This window comes from Cyclopterus lumpus, chromosome 8 (assembly GCF_009769545.1).
Source record: "Cyclopterus lumpus isolate fCycLum1 chromosome 8, fCycLum1.pri, whole genome shotgun sequence".
NCBI classification, from domain to species: domain Eukaryota; kingdom Metazoa; phylum Chordata; class Actinopteri; order Perciformes; family Cyclopteridae; genus Cyclopterus; species Cyclopterus lumpus.
The window spans coordinates 21,781,546-21,801,242 of record NC_046973.1 but is presented as its reverse complement, the minus strand read 5'-3'; the positions used below and the strand labels follow the sequence as shown (position 1 = coordinate 21,801,242).

The 19,697-nt window shown below is 41.8% G+C and overlaps 3 protein-coding genes across 6 annotated transcripts; 1 reads left to right on the top strand and 2 right to left on the bottom strand.

The window, feature by feature from the left end:
• Positions 1 to 77: 77 nt before the first annotated feature.
• LOC117735469 (small ubiquitin-related modifier 2-like) lies at positions 78 to 5,525 on the bottom strand. Its single transcript, XM_034540107.1, has 4 exons — positions 5,393 to 5,525; positions 3,915 to 4,046; positions 2,138 to 2,209; positions 78 to 1,554 (listed from the first exon to the last, which is right to left on the bottom strand). The coding sequence occupies exons 1-4, from the start codon at positions 5,411 to 5,413 to the stop codon at positions 1,492 to 1,494; spliced, it is 288 nt and encodes a 95-aa protein (XP_034395998.1). The 5' UTR covers positions 5,414 to 5,525; the 3' UTR covers positions 78 to 1,491.
• A 587-nt stretch (positions 5,526 to 6,112) lies between these two features.
• nup85 (nucleoporin 85) lies at positions 6,113 to 13,453 on the top strand. The gene is made up of 19 exons (XM_034540103.1): positions 6,113 to 6,395; positions 6,890 to 6,980; positions 7,088 to 7,244; positions 7,366 to 7,436; positions 7,526 to 7,569; positions 7,883 to 7,952; positions 8,068 to 8,189; positions 8,299 to 8,433; positions 9,155 to 9,277; positions 9,430 to 9,561; positions 9,728 to 9,834; positions 9,939 to 10,022; positions 10,120 to 10,185; positions 10,515 to 10,666; positions 10,780 to 10,897; positions 11,306 to 11,406; positions 11,939 to 12,090; positions 12,270 to 12,371; positions 13,262 to 13,453. Exons 1-19 carry the CDS (start codon positions 6,360 to 6,362, stop codon positions 13,358 to 13,360), a joined length of 1,962 nt encoding a protein of 653 aa, XP_034395994.1. The 5' UTR covers positions 6,113 to 6,359; the 3' UTR covers positions 13,361 to 13,453.
• Positions 13,454 to 13,483: 30 nt separating this feature from the next.
• Positions 13,484 to 19,630, bottom strand: LOC117735464 (ADP-ribosylation factor-binding protein GGA3-like). Of its 4 annotated transcripts, none has more exons than XM_034540100.1 (17): positions 19,529 to 19,630; positions 19,089 to 19,173; positions 18,942 to 19,017; positions 18,763 to 18,861; positions 18,543 to 18,666; positions 18,361 to 18,464; positions 18,028 to 18,108; positions 17,760 to 17,897; positions 17,096 to 17,177; positions 16,885 to 17,010; positions 16,538 to 16,768; positions 16,028 to 16,110; positions 15,801 to 15,940; positions 15,335 to 15,618; positions 15,081 to 15,250; positions 14,733 to 14,912; positions 13,484 to 14,576 (listed from the first exon to the last, which is right to left on the bottom strand). In XM_034540100.1, the coding sequence occupies exons 1-17, from the start codon at positions 19,566 to 19,568 to the stop codon at positions 14,481 to 14,483; spliced, it is 2,139 nt and encodes a 712-aa protein (XP_034395991.1). In that variant the 5' UTR covers positions 19,569 to 19,630; the 3' UTR covers positions 13,484 to 14,480. The 4 variants fall into 4 exon arrangements, with proteins under 4 accessions (XP_034395991.1, XP_034395992.1, XP_034395990.1 ...); XM_034540101.1 differs by having other exon boundaries at positions 13,484 to 14,724; positions 14,802 to 14,912; XM_034540099.1 differs by having other exon boundaries at positions 13,484 to 14,912.
• Positions 19,631 to 19,697: the final 67 nt, after the last annotated feature.

The window sequence follows — 19,697 nt, the reverse complement described above, 5'->3', positions numbered from 1 at the left end:
CCGTCAGTTTGATAAATGCATTTGGTATTTTGTATATGTTTCTACCCAGAAGAGGGTCCAACAACCACAAGTGAACGTTTCAAAAAGACAATAGCTTTATTTTAACAAGCATCTTCATACAGACAATACAGATGACACTTTATTTAAGGGGAAACAAAGTACAAATGTTTAACTAATCTCTATCATTATAAAACTTCCCTTGTTGATTATTCATATAAAGGCAATCATTTTTGTATTACAAGTTTTTAAATATCCAAATGATGCATTATCTTTATAAATATGTGCTAATTTGCATACATTTCAAGAACAGAAATCTGAACATTGGACAGCAAGGTTCAAATTTATTCTTTCATTCTTTTCATTTCATGTTAGAGTCAAAGGTTTTTACAAAGAGGTTTTATATGTCTTTGCATCACTTTATGAATCAGAAAATACTGTCAACAGCCATAAGAAAGCACTCATTTTTACCATGTTTTTAGGAATAAAATGTTCTATAAATCAGGCTATGAATTATCTATGAACAAACCCCTCTTAAAACTTTCAGAATACAGATAGGAATGAAAGTGGTAACTTTGGTGTATGCAAGTGCTACTGAAGAAGAGATTTCTGGCTCACTGTATGAGAAAAAACTAAATTTAAAGAAAACTGCCTTTAAAAAATCCATACAATTTAAAGACATTACAGGTGAATAGAGCAAACATAATTTGGACTTTTAATTTTAAAATATACAAATGAGACATTAACTATTGCTAACTGTTGGTGTATTTAGGAGAAATCACACATAAACAAAGTGAAAACAAATAAAGACCTACATGTGTTTTTGGGATGTTTTGTTTCCACTTTGTTTCTGAGATAAAACACGTTATGAATGCAAAATAGCCCAACATTTAAAAATTGATCAGTGGATTAAAACAATGTTTTTGCCTGGGGTGTCTCTCCTTTACCGAGACATCACGTCAGGCTTCCCAATATATGATGCATGGCTGAGTCAAACAATTTTTTACACGTCCACTAATATATAAAAATGTATAAAATCAAATGTGTTTTCTGAAGATAGCAAATGAAGATGCAGCCCCATTCCCAAACGGGGTATACTGTTTCCTAAGGGCTAAAATACAGTTTAAGAACAGATATTCTGGACACTTATCAAGCCTAGCCCAACAACATTTGTTCAGTAAAGTCTGTTGTATTAATTCTCCCTCCATCACCAGTCCTATCGGTCTGCCGCCCTTCAAGGAGAAGTCCTTACCTTCTACCACAATACAGCATGAACAAACACAACCTGGGTGTGGTTTATGTACATAAACAGAACAGTCATAAGGGCAAGAATGAAAATACTGCACAGCAGTTGTGTGCAGTGCAGAGAAATTACAACTTGCTCTGCATGGAATTCGGTTGAGACGAAAGAACAAGTTGCGAAGGAGCGGCCACTGTTTTGTTTACGCCGGGAAGGTTGATTGTGTGGAGGAAAATGGAGACGCACAAGGTTGATTAAATGAGGCCTCCAGTCTGTTGCTGAAACACGTCAATTGTATCTTCATCTTCCATTTCCAACTGTTAAGAAAAATAAAAAGGTATATAAACATGTGCCACATGACTTCGATAAGCCTGAAGTTCTGCGCAATCTCTTTGCTACATTTCATACGCAGTTGGTCTGCATCGTGTGTATTTATTTTCCAAGATAAATTGGTTTTATTATGCAACAACTGTTAAGTGAGAGGAGATTTTTGTAAAGAGGGGGACGTGCTCATGTGTCAAGATGTTGCAGTCGCATGTTATGAGCATCAACTTAAATTTGTTGTTTGAATGGGTAAAATTAAATATTAAGGCTTGCACAGCATTGCAATAAAAGGCCAAAACATGCAAGTTGCACGCAAGTTGTACTTAATTTCCATAGCGTATTTAACATTGTTGAGGGTAAAAAGGGAATATCAAAAAGCCACAGCACCAGTTTGAGCTTCCCTGTGAAAAGGCATTTCAAAGAATGTCTGAAATATGCATATCTTTCTTGATAAGTGACACATGTGGAAAGAAGTGCATACAGCTTGTTTCAGCCCACTAAAAACTCCTGCCCTTTGTGTGTGTATTTTATGTCTGTTTTGGGTATAGACAAATGGTCTTAAAGCTTCACACTCACCTGTGATGGTGTGTCCGTCTCGTTTATTGGCTGTCCATCAAACCTGAACCGGATTTGCCGCATTGCAAGTCCCTGGAGAGACAAACGCATAAAACGGTGGTTGTGAATTAAAGACTCATTATTCCCATCCTTTGTATACATTGTAAAACAAACAGTGTCAATCAGGTGACTTTGACCAACTCTTTGAACATTTCACAGCCTAACAAAGGGAATTAAGGATGGTTCATGAAAAGAAACTATATGTTTACAAGGACAACATCGTTAGAGGGCCAGCATGCAGCTTCTGCACGGATTCTCATGTCGGCCGCTGTGACCTCTATTTGATAAACATTTTACAAAGATTGTCCAAAGCACTTTCTCAAAACGTTTTTTTACGTATGTCGGGTAAAGTTAATCCAACAATAATGAACTTCATGACGAATTCACCACCAAAACAGATTTCCCTGTGAGGTGAATGCATACAAGTAAACAGGAGGAACCTTGTGAGTGAAGGACAACCCGCTCTCCTCCCTGAGTAGTTTGTAGTTTGATTTCTAAAGCTGTAACACTATGAATTACATAAGCCAAATTGTTTATATTTATAGTTACTTGCATTCAGCACAAGCCAAGCTTGTCATGGAAATCTCTAGATATTATATTTATAACATGTTAAAGCATGTATTGCTTTGTATTAAGTGCTGAAGTTTGAAGGCAATAGCAACATATTGCTATACTCGCTCTTGCAGTAAAACCCAAATAAAAGGAATAACGAAAAACATCTGCTTCTCATTGTAGTTTTAAAAATGAGCTGCATGACAAACATGTCTCTTTTCTGCCAGCTGGGGGGGAGCCGTGTTCAGATATTGAGGGAAGATTTTCCCCGACTCTGTAGCCCTGACTGCATGTTATAGAGCAGAACTAGCAACTATGAACAGTACCTCTTTGAGAGAGAAATGACCGTGATGAATAACTCTTTAGGCTTTTATTTAAGTTTGACCTTTCAGCAGACTGCTGTCTTTCGATGGCTTGGATGTGACGTGTCTGTTGGACAAAGCCTTGATTTCTCCGACATCCTGACTCTGACCTAAAAGTCTGTAGTCAACTAAAAATGTTTGTGTCAAATAAAAACACACTTGTAAATTGCCCAGACAAAAGTACTGGTTTGCTTAAGGTTAACATTGCACCATTTAGAACGCCGGCCTTTTGTGTCTTCAAATCAGATTAAACGTGTGCAGACTTCAAAGAGGTTGCTTTAAACCATCAAGCACTTACAATAATGATTTCCATATGATGTCAATGCAGCATAACTTAGCAACGTAGCTCTTCTAAGCCTCGCTCCACACCGTCTACACAGTAGGAAAAACAACGACAAGCTCTCTGCTACAGTTTGCCAAACACATTCTGCTCCGATAAGCCTGGCAAACATGTTGACATGTCATAGCAGGAAAAGCTTTAAAAACGCAAAAACACTTAGATGTGCCGGCTATAGGTTCCCAGTATTGTAAATACAATAATATTATAAATTAAGAGACATCAGGAGTTTTGTCAAGAACCTACAAGACGGTCTTTGGGTGTCATTTACCCACATATTCCAAAGATTAAATCGAGTGAATGCATTTCATGCAGTGGGTGTGAGTATAGTGAGTAATAGTGGAGGTGCTGGTCAAATAATGAATTAACTATCTATCAATACAATGATTTGTCCCCACTGGTTTAGGAAATACACCTATGACATCATCCTGAGTGGTCACAATCAATCAGCTGTGGTTGTTGTGTGCAGATATTGAGCCACACCCACCTGTCTATCGCAGTAGGCCTTCATGAGTTTGATGAGCGCCGTATGTCTTTTGATCTTGAACTGCACTATAGATCCATCCTGACCTGCTACCTTCAGGTTTATGTGTTCGTTGCTTTCTGTCTTGACTGATTCCTGGTTGATAATGTCAGAGGGGAGAAAACAAACTGTTAACACACCCATGCAGTGAACCAATTTGGAAGAATATGCAGATTTGCTCATCTCCAAACACTGTTTATTTCAGGGTTACAGCTTCACAGATTTAAAGAACTGGATGTTTCTATTAATATATTCCTTTCCCCCAGAGCTGCAATCTCAGATCATCTTTGTCACAAACATGTTTAAGATGAGTGATGGATTGGTAATAAAAGATGAAACCTCGACAGTGAAGTGGTTAAATGAAGAGCAACAGATAACTGGTGCAACATGTCATTAAGGTAAGTAAGGCAGTATGATTATACTGAAAGACAATAGAGCTTTGAGATCCGGTTTGACTTTCTACCCGGACAGATATTTCTAGAGCTGTTGACTTATGAGCCGTTGCTGACAACGTAGCGTAAATAAATAAATATACAATATTTTTGCATCAATGTAATTAAATAATCAATTCCCTCGGTAACAATTGGTTTACACATTTCCATAAAATGTATTTGAGTAAACTTAGATTTTAACTTTAGTAATACTATGGTACATCGCATTTTAGTCAAATGTTGACCATGAATCTTGAATAAAAAGCCTGCTGTCAAGTCAAAGACTCACCAAGAACAATGTGCCATATCAAGTATTAATTGGCAGTGACGTCAGTGACACTGGTGGAGAATCTACTTGTTTTGTCTGCATCTAAAACTAGTGATAGTTAGAAAGTAGCCATGGCAGGGCCTGGGCGGGAGCGGCATATGGACATTAAAGTATTGATTAGGAAGAGCTATGTTATTGAGGTATAATGTCAACAGCAATGGACCGAGGATAGATCCACTTCTGATGGTAAGCATCATTGATGCATTATATTGTGTTTACTTTAACGTTGCAGCTGGTAAAGATGGAGCTCATTGTAGTTAATTTACTGCTGAAACCAAATCCATAATAGTATCATCATAATGTATTAGTTGATTTGTAATTAATGTGTACAAAAGTACAATATTTCCCTCTGAGATGTAGTGCAGTATAATTAAATAGAAGCACAACAAAGCTATTAACACCATGAGCCATTCACTCTCTTTCTCTCTTTCCTCGCGCACATTGAGCCAGTGAGGATGGCACGCGCCGGTTGGCTGTGATCAGAAAAAGCTCTGCGCGCCCGTGAATGCGCGTTCACAAACCTTCCGGTCTATCAAAGTAGGTATAGATAGGAGTTGAAATGTAGCTCTGAACTTTCTCAATGTGAACCAGGACCAGTGGAATTGGTTAGTCTGAGTCCTTATGCCTCCATGACAGGTCTGGTGACATTAACGAGTATTTGAATACAATGTGAAGATACTCACCTTTGGTTTTTCATCTGCCATGGTCACTCTTTTGGCGCTTCTCTACGCTGCCACACAAAGAATACGGGTGCGCGCACGTACACGTTCCCGTTTAAACTATTCGAACCCAGCGTGCGCGTCCACGCGCCAGTGCGCGTCCACAGTGCCGGGCTCTGAATGGCTACAGGTAATCACGAGGATGAAAGCGCAGTCTGGGCATGGGCGGGAGAGTCCCAATGCGCGTTACAGGGGAACCCAGCACCACATGCACGCGCACAGCTATGTTGTTTTGCTTTTGTTGTCAGGATTGTAAAGGTTCAGTTATCCCTAAACATAAACCTCCTCACACTACTAAACTCTCATCAGTGTTTGGTCATCATCACTATACTGTACATTCCACTTACTGCACTTATTATTATTACATTTGTCTTTTAAATCTATAAATCCCAGCGGCCATCTTGTTTTCCTCTCTGATGATGAAGACGTGCTTCTTTATGACATTTTTTCAACATTTTTTCTTTTTTTTTTTTTAGAAGAAGAATGTGTGTATTTGTATATAAATTGAAACCAAACACTGATTCTTAATCTAGTGGAAATATGTGTATGTTTGTGCGTGGATAACAGAACATATTTTGACAATTCATTAATTGCTTTCCTTTTGGATGTGAACCCAGTTTCCCAGAGTTTAAGATGTATTAATTGTTGCTAATGTAATGTTTTTTTTCTAGTCATGTATGTCTTATCTACAGACTGTGGTGGGCACAAAAGCCCATAATGAGCCATACAAAGCCAAATGACAACAACAACAAACACTGTACAGGCAGGAGAATAGCCAGCCTTTTCGTGACGTCATCACTGCTGCGCGGGGAGGGCCTTCGAATGAATGAGTGAGGCGCGTAAGCAGCGCTGGACCTGTAGTTCATGTGCTTGAGTCTTTACAGCGGAATAGTTAGTCATTCATATTATATCGTATCAATAACTTTGCTCTATGATGGAGGAGGTAGACGTGGAGCCGGCAGTCACAGTAAGTCACCGCTGTAGCTTAAGTTTCCCTCTTTTCTCCACTGAATAGCATTGCTAACAAGCTAACTGAATGTCTAATCAAGCTAGCTAAATTGAATTATGGTACAAACCGAGAAAGTCCCATGACGTGTGTCAGACACGTGCAAGGTTAATAACAGAAATACTTGTCTTAAATGTAAAGCAGTAAGAACATATTGCATACAATGATAGTTGATTTCAACTATGGGCAGAGCTTAAGTTAATACAACGTTGGAAATTTGGCTTGACTGCTAGAATCTTGAATTTAAAAAAAGTGCCCTAGACACAACCTATCCTATTTTATTAATGCCTTTTATGTCTTTATTCAATTTCCAATGAAGTTCCAATCATGAGAAGATTTTCTTGTTAAAGAACAAATCAGAACACGTATGAGTCTATATTTAATTAGAAACTTTCCGTCACCTGTTTTTAATTGGATAATTTCAGTGAAATTATAATGTCTTTCTTTAAATGCAGAATATTCCTGCAGCAAGTGATGGGAAGCATTTGGGATTTGCATGGGGTCCAGGTGATATCCTTGTGTATGAGACCCTCTACAAAGCATCAGGTACGTGTAGATGTTGGTGCAAGCCCCTCTCTATGTTTTCACACTCTCTTGCCCTCTCACTCAACTCTAATGTTGCTCTGTTATTACTGTCTGTCCTTTATTGTCAGTTGCTCAAGGATCAGGCTGCTCCTTCATCCATGAAGTCAGGAAAGATGAGGATATATATTCGCCCAATTTACGCAAACTCTTCAATGAGTCACATCACATCTTTGTTGGCCTTCAGACGATTAGAGAGGATCTCCCAAGCAAGAACAAAAAACCCCAGTAAGGCGATGGCTCTGTTTCTGTGCATGTCACTGTATTGCTTCTCACATAAACCTTTCTTATGAAAGGCAGATGAAGCACCTGCAGAAATGATGAGTTGTATCTATCTTTCTATCCTTAGATTTGTCAGCATCAGTAAAAACTACAGATCTGTGATACGAGCCTGTATGGAGGAGCTTCAGCAAGTTGCAGGTAAGACTTTTTAAATATTATTTTTATATTTTAGTCTTCATTGTGAATATTCTGAAATAATCAAATTCACATTTCTTTCTTTTCTGCAGTTTCTACAAAAGATGCAGAAGTAGCCACGCAATATGGAAATCAGGTACTGAGACATTACATCCTTATATGAGACATAGCCATAATGCAATCTGTGTATTTCTTTTTTGAGTAGAGCTAGGCACTAATTCAAGAATGCATATTACATTTAGTTGAATGGTATTGCAACACTAGTATCACCTAATTATTTTGTATAATTTGTGATAAAAATAAAAAATTCATATGGAGTCATTAGCTACGGTAAGTAATTGGCCAAATAAAGATACGGTGCTAATGCAGAGGAATGAATGTCTATTTTTTACTACGATTTTGTTTCCATTGATGCGGTCCTAACCTCAGCCTCTGTTTTGGTGTTACAGGTGTCCATTCTGTTGGCCATAGAACTGATCTGGAATCTGTGTGAAGTGCTGTTCATTGATGCTGCTCCTGGTTAGAGTTTGACTTTGTGCTTGTTTTTAATCTCTCTTTGTATTTTTGGAATACATTTTATAGCTTGACTTTGGGATTATATAAGCACCCAAACCAACAGTGTCTCTGTCCTCAGCGGGTTCCCTGTTGCTCCACCTCCTCGACTGGGTAAGGTTACACAAGGCTGATGTGGACGAGAAGGCCGCAGAAGTGCTGCAAAGTGAGAGCCCTGCTGAGCACCACGACTACTGGGATGTGGTAGGTGCAGTGCGCGCGCACACACACACACACACACACACACATGCACACCTAGCCCTGGTTTTGAGAGGGGGTCGCAGTTATTTCATGTTTTGTATCTGCTGTGCAGGTGGTGAGTTATGTCCTGCAGGGCAGGTTGGAAGAAGCCAGACAGATGCTAGTGAAGCAGGCCACCCTGCACCCTGCTGCCAGGAAAATGTACAAGCTGATGGACACTTTGCTCAGCAAGATGCCATTCTACAATGTAAGATCATCCTTCAATAGTTTATCCCACAGAGTAGTTTTAGTCTGCATGTCATTGTATATTCTTGTTTGCCAGAAATGTCACACAATGCTTCAATCTTATCTGTGAGTTGAATTTTAAAACACACTTAGTGCAGAAATCACACATATGAATGCTGGCTTCTGAATATGCACAATAAACACCAAAATGCACAAATACAAATCAGCAGAATTACAACTAAATGTACAGCATAAAAGATCAAAGAGTCAAACCAGCTTTTCTGTAGGAGTTGATCACAATAAGCTTCACAAAACTATAATTGATTGGAGTGCTGTTGTTCTATATTCCATTATTTCAAACATTCATAAATGTTTAGCAAACTTTTTAAATTCCTAATTCCATAAATTTCTATTAGATATTTAATAAGCATAGTGTCTTGTGCCGTACAGTACTTTGAATTCGATAGCCGTTTTTATGAAGGTATCTACACCAATAGTGAGTGTAAATAAGCAGTGCTTTGACCAAAAAATGTGCTGCTACTGACATTTAATCCTTTAAACCTATATTTTGCTCATTTAGTGGATAAAAAGAGACAGTTCAAATCTTGTTCCTGAGATACCGGTTCCCTCCCTTGCTTCACAGTTATCGTACATACGGTTTATGTTCTAAAACTGAATTGCAGCTCATGAATCAACCAATAACGTTTATCTTTCTTCTTTTTATACTCTATGATAATCATTAGCCGGGTGGCACCCAGACGCTGACAGAGTTTGATGTGAAGTGGAGACATTGGCATGGCGAGGTGAACCGCTGCCTGCAGGACAACTCGTTTGCCAGCAATCAACACCTGGAGATCATCTGCAAGGTCAGAGCCCCCAGTAGCCCCTTGCTGCTGTTGATCTACTGCAAAATGACATCTATAGTATAAGCAATGAGTCCTGTTTAAGAGATCAAATCTTACATTTGTCATATTAATCCAACACCTTTTCCCTTCGGTGTTTTTTCATGTAATTCTAGATCATAGTGGGGGATGAAGACACGCTGCTGGAGCACAAGGAGCTACTGAGCACCTGGTACCACTTCCTGGTCACTAGGCTGCTCTTCAGCCACCCCACAGTCAAACCCACTGAGTTACATTACTATGCACAGGTACTGCTGCACCACCACTCTGCATTCATATTCACTGCTACTGCATGCCAGTTGTTTACTGTGTGTGTCTGTGTGTTTGTGTGTGTGTGTGTGTGTGTGTGTGTGTGTGTGTGTCTGTGTCTGTGTCTGTGTCTGTGTCTGTGTGTGTGTGGTGTGTGTGTTGCAGTCATGTATGACGATGTTTTTAGACGCGAGGAGCGTCCCAGAGCCCCTCGACAACATCTTACTGGCTGCCTTTGAGTTTGACATCCATCAGGTCATCAAGGAATGCAGGTAACATGCATAATTACATCCATCTATGAATATATATAAGTACAAGCCACATTTGTGTTTAAACTTGAACTCTTTTCTAATTTTTCCACCACACGTCTCTTCAGCATTGCTCTCAACAACTGGTGGTTTGTGGCCCATTTGACAGATCTGTTGGATCATTGCAAGCTCCTTCAGTCTCACAATCTACAGTAAGGACTCTGCATTCACTTTTAATCTGGAGATAACAAGATTGCACACTTTATTCATCTAACATCTAGCATGTCATTCTGGTGTGTGTGTGTTCAGCTTTGGCTCCAACTTGAGGGAGTTTCTCCTGTTAGAATATGCTTCTGGTCTCTTCACTCATCACAGGTACGGTTATTTAAGAATGCTAATTATCCTCATGGTATAGAAAGTATCGAGTGTATTTATTACTGTTCATGTAAAGGTTTTGATATACACAAAGTATTAGTACTGGTTCAGTTTTTATATACCTGGCATCTGGATGTACAAATGCTGATTTATTTCTTCTTATATGTTTTTACCATGACTCTATTGGTCTGTAAATTACTCAGATTAAGTCTCTGCCCTAGAAAGTATCAGCACAGTTGAATCACGAGACAGTGGCATCATGGAATTTGCCTCTACAGCTGCATCACCGTAGAGGAGATTTTCATGTGTGTGTGTGTGTCTGTGTTCAGCCTGTGGCAGTTGGCCGTGGACTACTTTGACAACTGCCCAGAGTTTGGCCGCGTCTACCTGGGGCTGCAGATTGAGCATATTCCTTTAGACACGGAGCGCAAAGCCCTCAAGGTGCTCAGGATCTGTGAGCAGAGGCAAATGTCAGAGCAAGGTAGCCCTTCTTTCATAGTACCTGCCTGTCTTACACAAACAGACATGAATATAGTTGTGTGTTTATCCCAATGCGATAGGGAGTTAAACCTTTAATCTCTCGTCCTCATCCAGTGCGGAGTATCTGTAAAATCATGGCTATGCGAGCCCTGAGGAACAACAGACTGGGCTCTGCTCTCTCCTGGAGCATCAGGGCCAAAGATGCTGCCTTTGCCACACTCATTTCAGAGAGGTTAGTTCCCTTAACAACACACGTATTCTCAAGATGGAACCTTTTAAAAAAAGGTTTGGCTGTATCTTCTCGTCAACACTGTTCCCACCATGGACTCTGAAGAGCAGCCATGTTTTAATGGTTTTCGCTCTTCTATCTGCCTCAAAGTTAAAGTTAAGGTGGATCTTGTGAGAGGATATTTGATCACACTTAAAGACAACGTAATGCTTCTTGCTTACTTTATGTTGGTCAGATCTATGTATTCTAGGGAGGCATTTTACATAGAGTGAATAATTACATGTGGTTTGTGATTTGAGGTCTAAATTGCAGCTTGCTGGTCACCTTGTGAAACCACTCGAGGTTGTTTTCTTTCCAAGTGGTTTTAAATGTGTGTGTGTGTGTGTGTGTGTGTGTGTGCGTGTGTGTCAGGTTTCTACAGGATTACTGCACCAGAGGGACCTTCTCTGATTTGGACCTGATAGACAACTTGGGTCCAGCAATGCTGCTCAGTGACAGGCTCACTTTCCTTGGTATGAACAAGGAACACAACACATCATGTTGTTGTACTGCTCACCTTGTGACCCACAAGTGGACAGCTTCCCTTATAGACTCTCTTCAGCAGTCACATGAGCATCAGACACAGAGACATAAAGCTATGTCCTGCTTAATGTAACAGCATGTGACTCTGTGATATACTGGAAGAATATACCACTTCTAGAAACCTAAAGATACAAGTAGAGTACATTTCATGTAATGGCTTTTTGGATAGATTATGACTTCTTTCAAACTTTGTAACTTTTAATTAATTAATTAGAAATGATACAGCTTTCATGACAAACCTTGCTGAAGCTCCTCCATACAGCCTCGTATAGCAGGTTTATAGTTTTCACTGCAAAGCTTTATCTCACTGATAAACCATACAGTGGCACACAAAGTCTCTGAGTATGAGTGATATCTTAAACACTGCGTGTGAACAATTCATGCCGATGAAAGGTAACTTTACTGTGTGACAGCATACGCTCGGTAGCATTGACCTAAAAACGATGCTGTTTTCATTCCTAGGAAAGTATCGTGAGTTCCACAAGCTGTACGGAGAGAAGCGCTTCAGCGAGGCGGCCAAGCTGCTCCTCTCCCTCATGACGGCCAAGATCGCCCCTCGGAGCTTCTGGATGACTCTGCTGACAGACGCGCTGCCGCTGCTGGAGCAGAAAGAGGTCGGTCACCGTGCACATGACAACATGGATAAGAAACGGGTCTTATCCTCATTAAGCATTTAACCTAACATAAATGTCTTGGAGTGGATCATAGTTTGATTTTTCAATCTTTTGTCAAATGTAGTTAGCAGTCGGGACTGTTTTGACCTCAAATGTGGCGTTGTTTGTCGAATGTTCAGGTGATCTTCTCAGCAGACCAAACCCATGAGCTGATGTTCTGTTTAGAGGAGCTCACCTCCTCACTGAACCACTCGGCTCCCGGCACAGACAAGCCCACGCAGGTACGCCGTCTGAATCCTGCTGTGGTGCTGATCATTGTTTGTACAAGAAACTAGCTTTGAGTTGCTGCTGATGCAACTTTCTTCCACTTCGTCAAAGTGTTGATAAAAGTGTTTCATATTTGGTTGATGTAAATTTGGTACTTCAGTTAAAATGAAGGTAAGTGAAACCAGACACGTTTTTGAAGTTTTCCACTTCAAGGTAACCTAGAGAACAATTCACCCATGATGCATTGCTGAGCTTTAATACTCTGGCCGCATCCCAATCTCCACCCTCACGGACTTTGAGGCGTGCGCTCGTTAACTCCGTGAGGGTTTAGGGCTGTCCCACTGTCACGTTATGGAGTGTTTGAGGGCTCCCTGGCAGACATTTTGGACCCTTTTCGTAAGTGAGCATTAGATGCAGACTTTGCATCTAATGAAAAAAAAAAAAAGGTAAACAAAGATGACAGCACATGGGTGTTCAGCCTGATAAATTACATTTACACAACAACATTAAGGATTAAAGATGCAACATACAAACACATGAAATCAGAGGAATGCAAGCAGAATATATATATATATATATATATATATATATATATATATATATATAATATAGAATGTTATTGAAGCTGTTTTGACAAATGAAATAAATACCCACAATTTCACACTTTTTTTTTTATGTAGTCGTGGTCACGTGATATGTTGCAGCAACGTTCTGTCCCAGTTACACCATTTCAAGCCCTTACAGCCTCTCACAATCAACCGTTTACCAAGTGAGGTTTCAGGGCTTGGGGGGACATTGGGGCTTGGGGGGACATTGGGACTGGGCCACCGACTCGGGTGCTGTAAAGTGCATTTCCTCTACAGCTGCAATACGACAATCCTCCACTTTTCATTTGTGATTACAGGATGAAGACATCGAGCAGACCAAAGTGGAGCTACTGAGACTCGCCCTGGCCAGGAATCTGGCCATGGCTATTATCAAAGAGGGAACTATTGAAGCATGAATGGTGACATGAAAAAGAAAGCTCTTCTTTTGTATTGTATATAAAGTTCAAGTAATCACAATTTGTTATTTGATAATAAAACTCTTTTCATTATGTTTATTGTTGTAAAAATAAACTCAGACATCCATTGAAAGTATTTATTTGTTCATGTAGCGAACTGTTGGCACATCATACAGTATGTACAGACATAACTCCCAAAATCTGCACGTCACATGTTCACATAACTTGTCATACAACAAACAATAGGTACATTACAGACTATGTACAGTAAACACGCACCTCTTCTGTACATCCACATGACGAGCTGAGGACTACCAGAGAAAAGACCTACGGGAGGATCGGCTGGACTGATTTATGAATCTTTACCGCTGAACGTTATCCGCATGACAAATTCTCCTTTCGAGCGATTTTTACAGTTCACATTTTCTAGGTTCAGTGATGCACTGAAATACTATAACAGAACATAAAGTAAATAAGACAAATAATCCCAATACTGGCATTGATAGAGAAGGAAATATCTTTAAATATAATAACCCACTGCTAAAATGATAATCACCTATTAAAAAAAAATGACAACAAATGAATTCCTTTCCATAAAAAAAAAAAAAAGTTAGTCCACAAATTATTTTACTAGTAACATTGATAAACAGGTAACAATAAAAGTTAGTAATCAGTACTTTTTACTAAATGGATACATTTTCCAGTTTAGCTTCCCATTTTAAGACATCTACTGGATCCTGTTTTTTAAAGTTGGGATATATTCAAGTATATTTTCTGTGGGATAAGTGCTCAGCCAGAGGAATACATTAAATACAAGCACAGCGGTTGTATCTTAGGCTCTGCTAACTTAGAGGTCTGATACTGCAATCGATCACGTCCACCAGGAGCTGAGCTCTAATGCATTGATTATTTATAGCACATTAAAATCTGTTCTATTCATCTCGGGGAAAATCCCTTTTAATATTTATCTTAATACCATCGACCTGTAAACACCATCTTGTATATCTTTAGTTCGTTAGCTGCAGAGAAGTATACAAGCACCGTATAAATACATACTTTAGTTTCTGCTGTTAGTTTCTCACTGCCAGTAATAACAATGGCCAAAAAGAAAAATTAACAACTATAAGGAATGTGAAACTGTAACGTGGAGTGCAGCTAAATTTCCCCACGTGCCTTTCTTTCTGGGATGGACGGATGTGCACACACACACACACACCTTCATGGAGCATGAACCGGTCTGTCCCTGCACTCCTCTATAGCTGACCCCATGTCTCTGGTGGGGGGAACTGGTCGACCTCGCCGACCTCGTTGCACAGACGGTCGCCGAGTTTGAAAGCCAGCTTGTAGCGCAGACGCACCTTCTCCTGTGAACACACACACACACACTCGGCATTAAAGCTCTCTGTGTATTCGTGTCCTTAAGTGTTATTGTGCCGCCTACCCTTGTTGGGTTAGCCAGCAACATGATCTGGGTGATGGAGGCTGGAGGCAGGATGGGGTTAAACGGGGCCAGTTCTGTTCCTGATGGAGGCAGCAGCTTCACCTTCATTGACTGGTGAAGGATGAAAGGAGTCATGAAAATGATGAATTCACATTTTATCAAGTCGATCTTTGAAGTGTTTCCTTGGTGAAGGTGGCAGAGGGACAGTAACACTACAGGTCTAATTAAGATCTCACGTGGTTTAACATGAAACACATGAATGAAGGGACGGGTCTCTACCTTGGGCACAGCGGCTTGCAGCACCACGTCGTGAACTAGCAGCGGTGCCGTGTTGAGCGTGGACACCACCATTACCAACACGTCAGGCCTGCCGGGGGGACAGTCGGATGCAAAGTTGAGGAGCATGCGAACGCCGTCCTTATCGTAGGCCGTCACAGGCAGCACTTTACCTGAGGAGGAACAGGCAGACATTTATCCAAATCATTTGTCCGTCAACCAGCCCATCGCCCCTCCCTGCTCTCCCTCGTCCTTACTCGGTCGGATGGCCTCCAGAGGGACGTGCACGTTGCTCAGGGAGTCCATGGCTCTGGCTGGGCTACCCTGGAGGGGGAGGTGGCAGGGGGACAGGGAGCGGAACAACGGGCTGCCCGGGGCGGAGCCCAGGCTCTGGGCCTTGGTGTGGGACAGAGCAGGAGAGCCGGGGAACGTTCCCTGGAGGAAAGAAGGAGAGGAGGGAGATCCATGCCCAGGCACGAGGGGAGGAGCTGCAGCAGGAAGCCCAAAGCCGCTTCCTCTGGCCGTCATCTGGATGGACAAACTGAAAATCACATTTGATAGATCGCTGTGAGACCTTTACGTGCTGTAGAATGATCAAATAAGAGTAAACATTGTACACAAAATATATCCTCAAACCTGTCAAAATGTCTTCAAACAAATAAGAGACAATTATGTGGGAATATACTGTGTTTACTCGTATTCACGCTGTGGATGACTGTGTACCTCTTGTGATCTGAAAAGCCCATCATGGCCAGGTCTTGCAGGTCCTGGAGGCTGTGTGTGGCAGCAGCTGGTTCAGCCGGAGGCACAGCTGGACCTGAACGAGCTGCACCGCCAAACAGATCCACACCTGCAGCTGGAGCCTGCAGAGGAGCGGAGGAGCCGAAAGATAATCCCGTTAAATATTAACTAACAAACTGTGGTTTGCTTCAAGAGCGCTTTAGCTGTACCTGTAAGGAAGTCCACTGATTGGACAACTCATTCAACTTGGGTTTTGATTGGCTGCTCAGAGAGGTAGGGGGGTCGTTCAGTCCTGGAAGAAGATAGATTAGCATCGTCAAAAGAGAGAAAGTATCCTATCTTTAATACCGGTATGCATCTTAGCTGGGAGTCCAGGTTATTTTCAATACTCTCACATCTCTTGACATTAAATCAATAGTTTACTTTCTGGTGACCAGTTAGATGTCAGGTGAGAAGGCTAATACCACGCTTTCTATAGTCCGTTATTTCTTTATAGCAGACAAATGCTGTGCATAATACACCGTTGCTATGGACACAGTATATGGTGGACCGTTTTTCAGCTGGGAGCTGTTGCCAGGCAACCAGTGGGAACTCGAGGAAGCCAAACCAACAAGGTACCCCATTTCCAGTGAGCTTTAAAATGCTGGTGGGCGGATTAAGCCAAGCGTATCACCCAAAGTGTCTAATTGTTCCCTTAACTCCGTAAGTCACATTGCTACCTAGAGACAGCAGCTCGTCATCGAGGAGTGAGAGGGCAGTGGAGGCCTTGTCCAGGGGGGGGTGACTCGGGCTGCTGCTCGGACTGCCGTGGGAGCCGGCCAGGCGTTTGGGAGGAGGAGGCAGGACGGGGATGGTGGAGACGAGACTCGAGGACCGGAAGGGAGGGTCGGCGGGCTGAGGGGGGCTTGGAGTGTCGAGGCCGGCGAGATCGATCAGTGTGTCTGTGGTCTCTGTGGAGTGAAGATGATGACAATGGCAGGACATCTGGAGCATGAAGCAATCCCGTTTATTCATGTGGAATGGAAGAAACGTGAGCACATCCATAAGACCACATGCACCACCTCACCACTCTCACTGTGACCAGCTGTGGATCGAGGCTCCTCGCTGTCGCCGTTGATGGGCTGCCCCTCGACAATCTTCTTATAGGCGTTGATGACCCTGGAGAGGTCATCGCTGGCCTGCAAGATGTCACCTGAGGAGTCAAAGGTTACAGAAATTTACACACAATGAAATGGTCGAGAATGGGCTTCTTCAGGTGAAGAAATAAACAAGCAAACCTAAATTGGTGTCATTGTCCTCCGTCTCAGTGGCCATTTTGAAAGCCGCACGCCTCAGCTTGTCACATCGCTCGTAGAGTTCCTGGGAGGAAAAAAGGAAAGGAGGAGCTGGATAGTTTAAATGCAGCTATGGTATTGGTATTTCAATAATGCAAACATATAAAATAACTTCACGTGATCAAATCATTTTTAACTTGTTGAACTACTGGAATACTCGTAACCTGACTTTTAAGTATTGATTTTACATATCGGCTACTTTTCTATTGTATTATTATTGTGTTATTGGGCTGTACATGGTTGTGGAATAGTACGTTGACTAAAAAATAAAATAATTATAATGAAATAAAATAGAACTTTAATATCCTAATCAGCATTAGGACGCTGACTGCAGAGATCATTTTAATTGTTTACCATTCTGACACTGAAGGCAAAATAAATTAAAGGAATTGTGCGCCAGTTGAACTTCGTCAAGATGACAGTTGAGTTAGAGCTGATTGTGAAGAGGGTGTTTTATTCAAAGAGGACATGAATAAAGTATTTCTACAGCTTGAAAAGTGAGGGGGAAATATTCCAGCTTCTTCCTTGTAGGTTACAGATCTGATTCAAGTTCACCATTTCATATATGCGTGTGTGTGTGTTCGTGCAAGTACACACACACACACACCTTGATGATATCCTTGTCCGAGTTGGAGGAGCGGTCTTTATTGTAGTGGGACAGCATCTCCGTCAGCAGCTTGACGTTGATGTTCACCTCATCCAGCGTGTGGATGCGCTTCGTAACCTTCTGCACTCGAGCCTCATCCTGACAACAGTTCAGACACAATGTCACTGTTTACCACGTCACATGCAACACCTATTACATCATATTAAATATATTTAACCCATATTTATTAGGTTACTTTTATGAGCAGCAAGCAGTGGGAGGCTCTTACCTCTTTCACCATGTTTTTGATCAACCTGTTGGCTTCCTGGAGATCCTCTGGATTTTTACTCCGGAGAAGCTCAGCAAGCAGCTAAACACACACAAACACACTCGTTCAACTTTTACAAATGAGCATCCCTCGTTTCACAAGAACAAATAATTCTGCTCATTTTTGGTGATGATGCCCTTCATTTCTTGAGAACGTAATAAACTAATTAAAAATATTATTCAGAGAGGAGCGTTGTTTCCTTTGCTTGTTTTACCAAGTTCACATTTCAAACAGCCAGTATGAATCGCAACTAATTAATATAAAAGTGCAACACTACAGACGTATTTCTCTCACCTTGCCCATGTCCTCGTTGTCAAACACTGGATGTTTCGGTCGAGTCGGAGGAGACGGGATCAGAGTCCTGTCCAGCGGTAGCTCGGGGTCATGCGTCACGAGGCCTGGTGAGGAGAGCGAGGACAATCAGGTGTCTTTTCACTTAAGGCATTGTGTTCCCCGTGTGACTGATCTCAACACACCCTGTCTGCGCAGCGTCTGGTAGGCTTCGCCGATCTTGGTTTCATTGGGAAAAGCCACCGTCCAGCTGTACAGCATCTCGACAATCTTCATCTTCACCTTCTCGGGTGCACTCTCCCCCATGTACTGGAAACAAGAGGGTTGTTTTGTTTAAAAAGAGGCTGAATGGCAGGACACACAGTCAGCATGCCTTTCCTTTAAACCTATTAGGAGACTGCTTACCTTCGGAGATACAACTTTAATCAGCTCATTCAAAAATCTGTATTTTCCGACTTCGTTGTGGAACCTCCTCCCGCAGTTCTTCATACATGCCTGCAACACCTGCACACAACATCGTTAACATTGAGCCAGCTTTGAGGGGGAACCGGTGCTTGTTGATATGAAGGTGAATCATTTCTTACCGTCAGAGCCTGAAGAGCTTCCCATTCCTGTGGAGAGTGTATTTTGTGGACGAGCAGAGTCACAGCTATCTGAGGACTGCAAGAAGAAATCCCAGATGAGAGACTTGGTGACTAAAGAACATAGTTGAACACACATATCAGACATACCCTTCCAGCTCCTTGTTGATCTGATCACAGAAGCCTATGATGTACTCCCAGTCCTCCTGCCTGTTGGTCGGATGGGTGGCTTTATCTGTGAGAGGAAGACATGACACTAGCTTACAGGAGCTCTGTGTCTGAGGGAGCACATCATACGGTGAGCATGGCTCAACGAGAGTGAGCCAACGGAACAACGCAGCCACTGTCATCCTCCTCCCTTCGTGTAGTGACTGGTGCTCATTGGGACAACCATCTGCAGAGCTTCTCTAACAACACTGGTAACCGTGACCCCGCACAGTGGTTAACGGGTCTCCACCCACCCGGCCAGTGATGCTTGTCTGTGAGCAGGACCCTCGATCAGCTTCCTTGCTAACAGGTTTAACGTTACTGCCCCGTATCCAGCTAATTACGCACCATATGTAATTCATAAAATGAGATGAATCACTCACTCAGCCAGGATTCAAGCGACTCCCCTTCCTGGTACGCCATAGCACTAACAACATTGCGTGACGTCACCACCAGCGTGTGCGCGAGAGTCCAACATTAGTGATGAGAATTATAGAGAACAAGAAAACAAAAAAGACGTGCCAGTGGAAAAATAAAAAAGAATTACGTCGG

Bases quoted from the DNA above. Each gene is read 5' to 3' on its own strand.
- LOC117735469 (XM_034540107.1), bottom strand. From the start codon at position 5,413: ATGGCAGATGAAAAACCAAAG. The intron at 2,210-3,914 runs GTGGGTGTGGCT...TTGTCTCTCCAG, and splicing joins AGGCCTACTGCGATAGACAG to GGACTTGCAATGCGGCAAAT. The intron at 1,555-2,137 runs GTGAGTGTGAAG...TTTTCTTAACAG, and splicing joins AGACGGACACACCATCACAG to TTGGAAATGGAAGATGAAGA.
- nup85 (XM_034540103.1), top strand. From the start codon at position 6,360: ATGATGGAGGAGGTAGACGTGGAGCCGGCAGTCACA. The intron at 10,667-10,779 runs GTAGCCCTTCTT...GTCCTCATCCAG, and splicing joins GAGGCAAATGTCAGAGCAAG to TGCGGAGTATCTGTAAAATC. The intron at 10,898-11,305 runs GTTAGTTCCCTT...CGTGTGTGTCAG, and splicing joins GCCACACTCATTTCAGAGAG to GTTTCTACAGGATTACTGCA.
- LOC117735464 (XM_034540099.1), bottom strand. From the start codon at position 19,568: ATGGCGTACCAGGAAGGGGAGTCGCTTGAATCCTGGCTGA. The intron at 16,111-16,537 runs GTAGCAATGTGA...ATCTTCTTCCAG, and splicing joins TGACGAGCTGCTGTCTCTAG to GACTGAACGACCCCCCTACC. The intron at 15,619-15,800 runs GTACACAGTCAT...TGTGATTTTCAG, and splicing joins GGCTTTTCAGATCACAAGAG to TTTGTCCATCCAGATGACGG.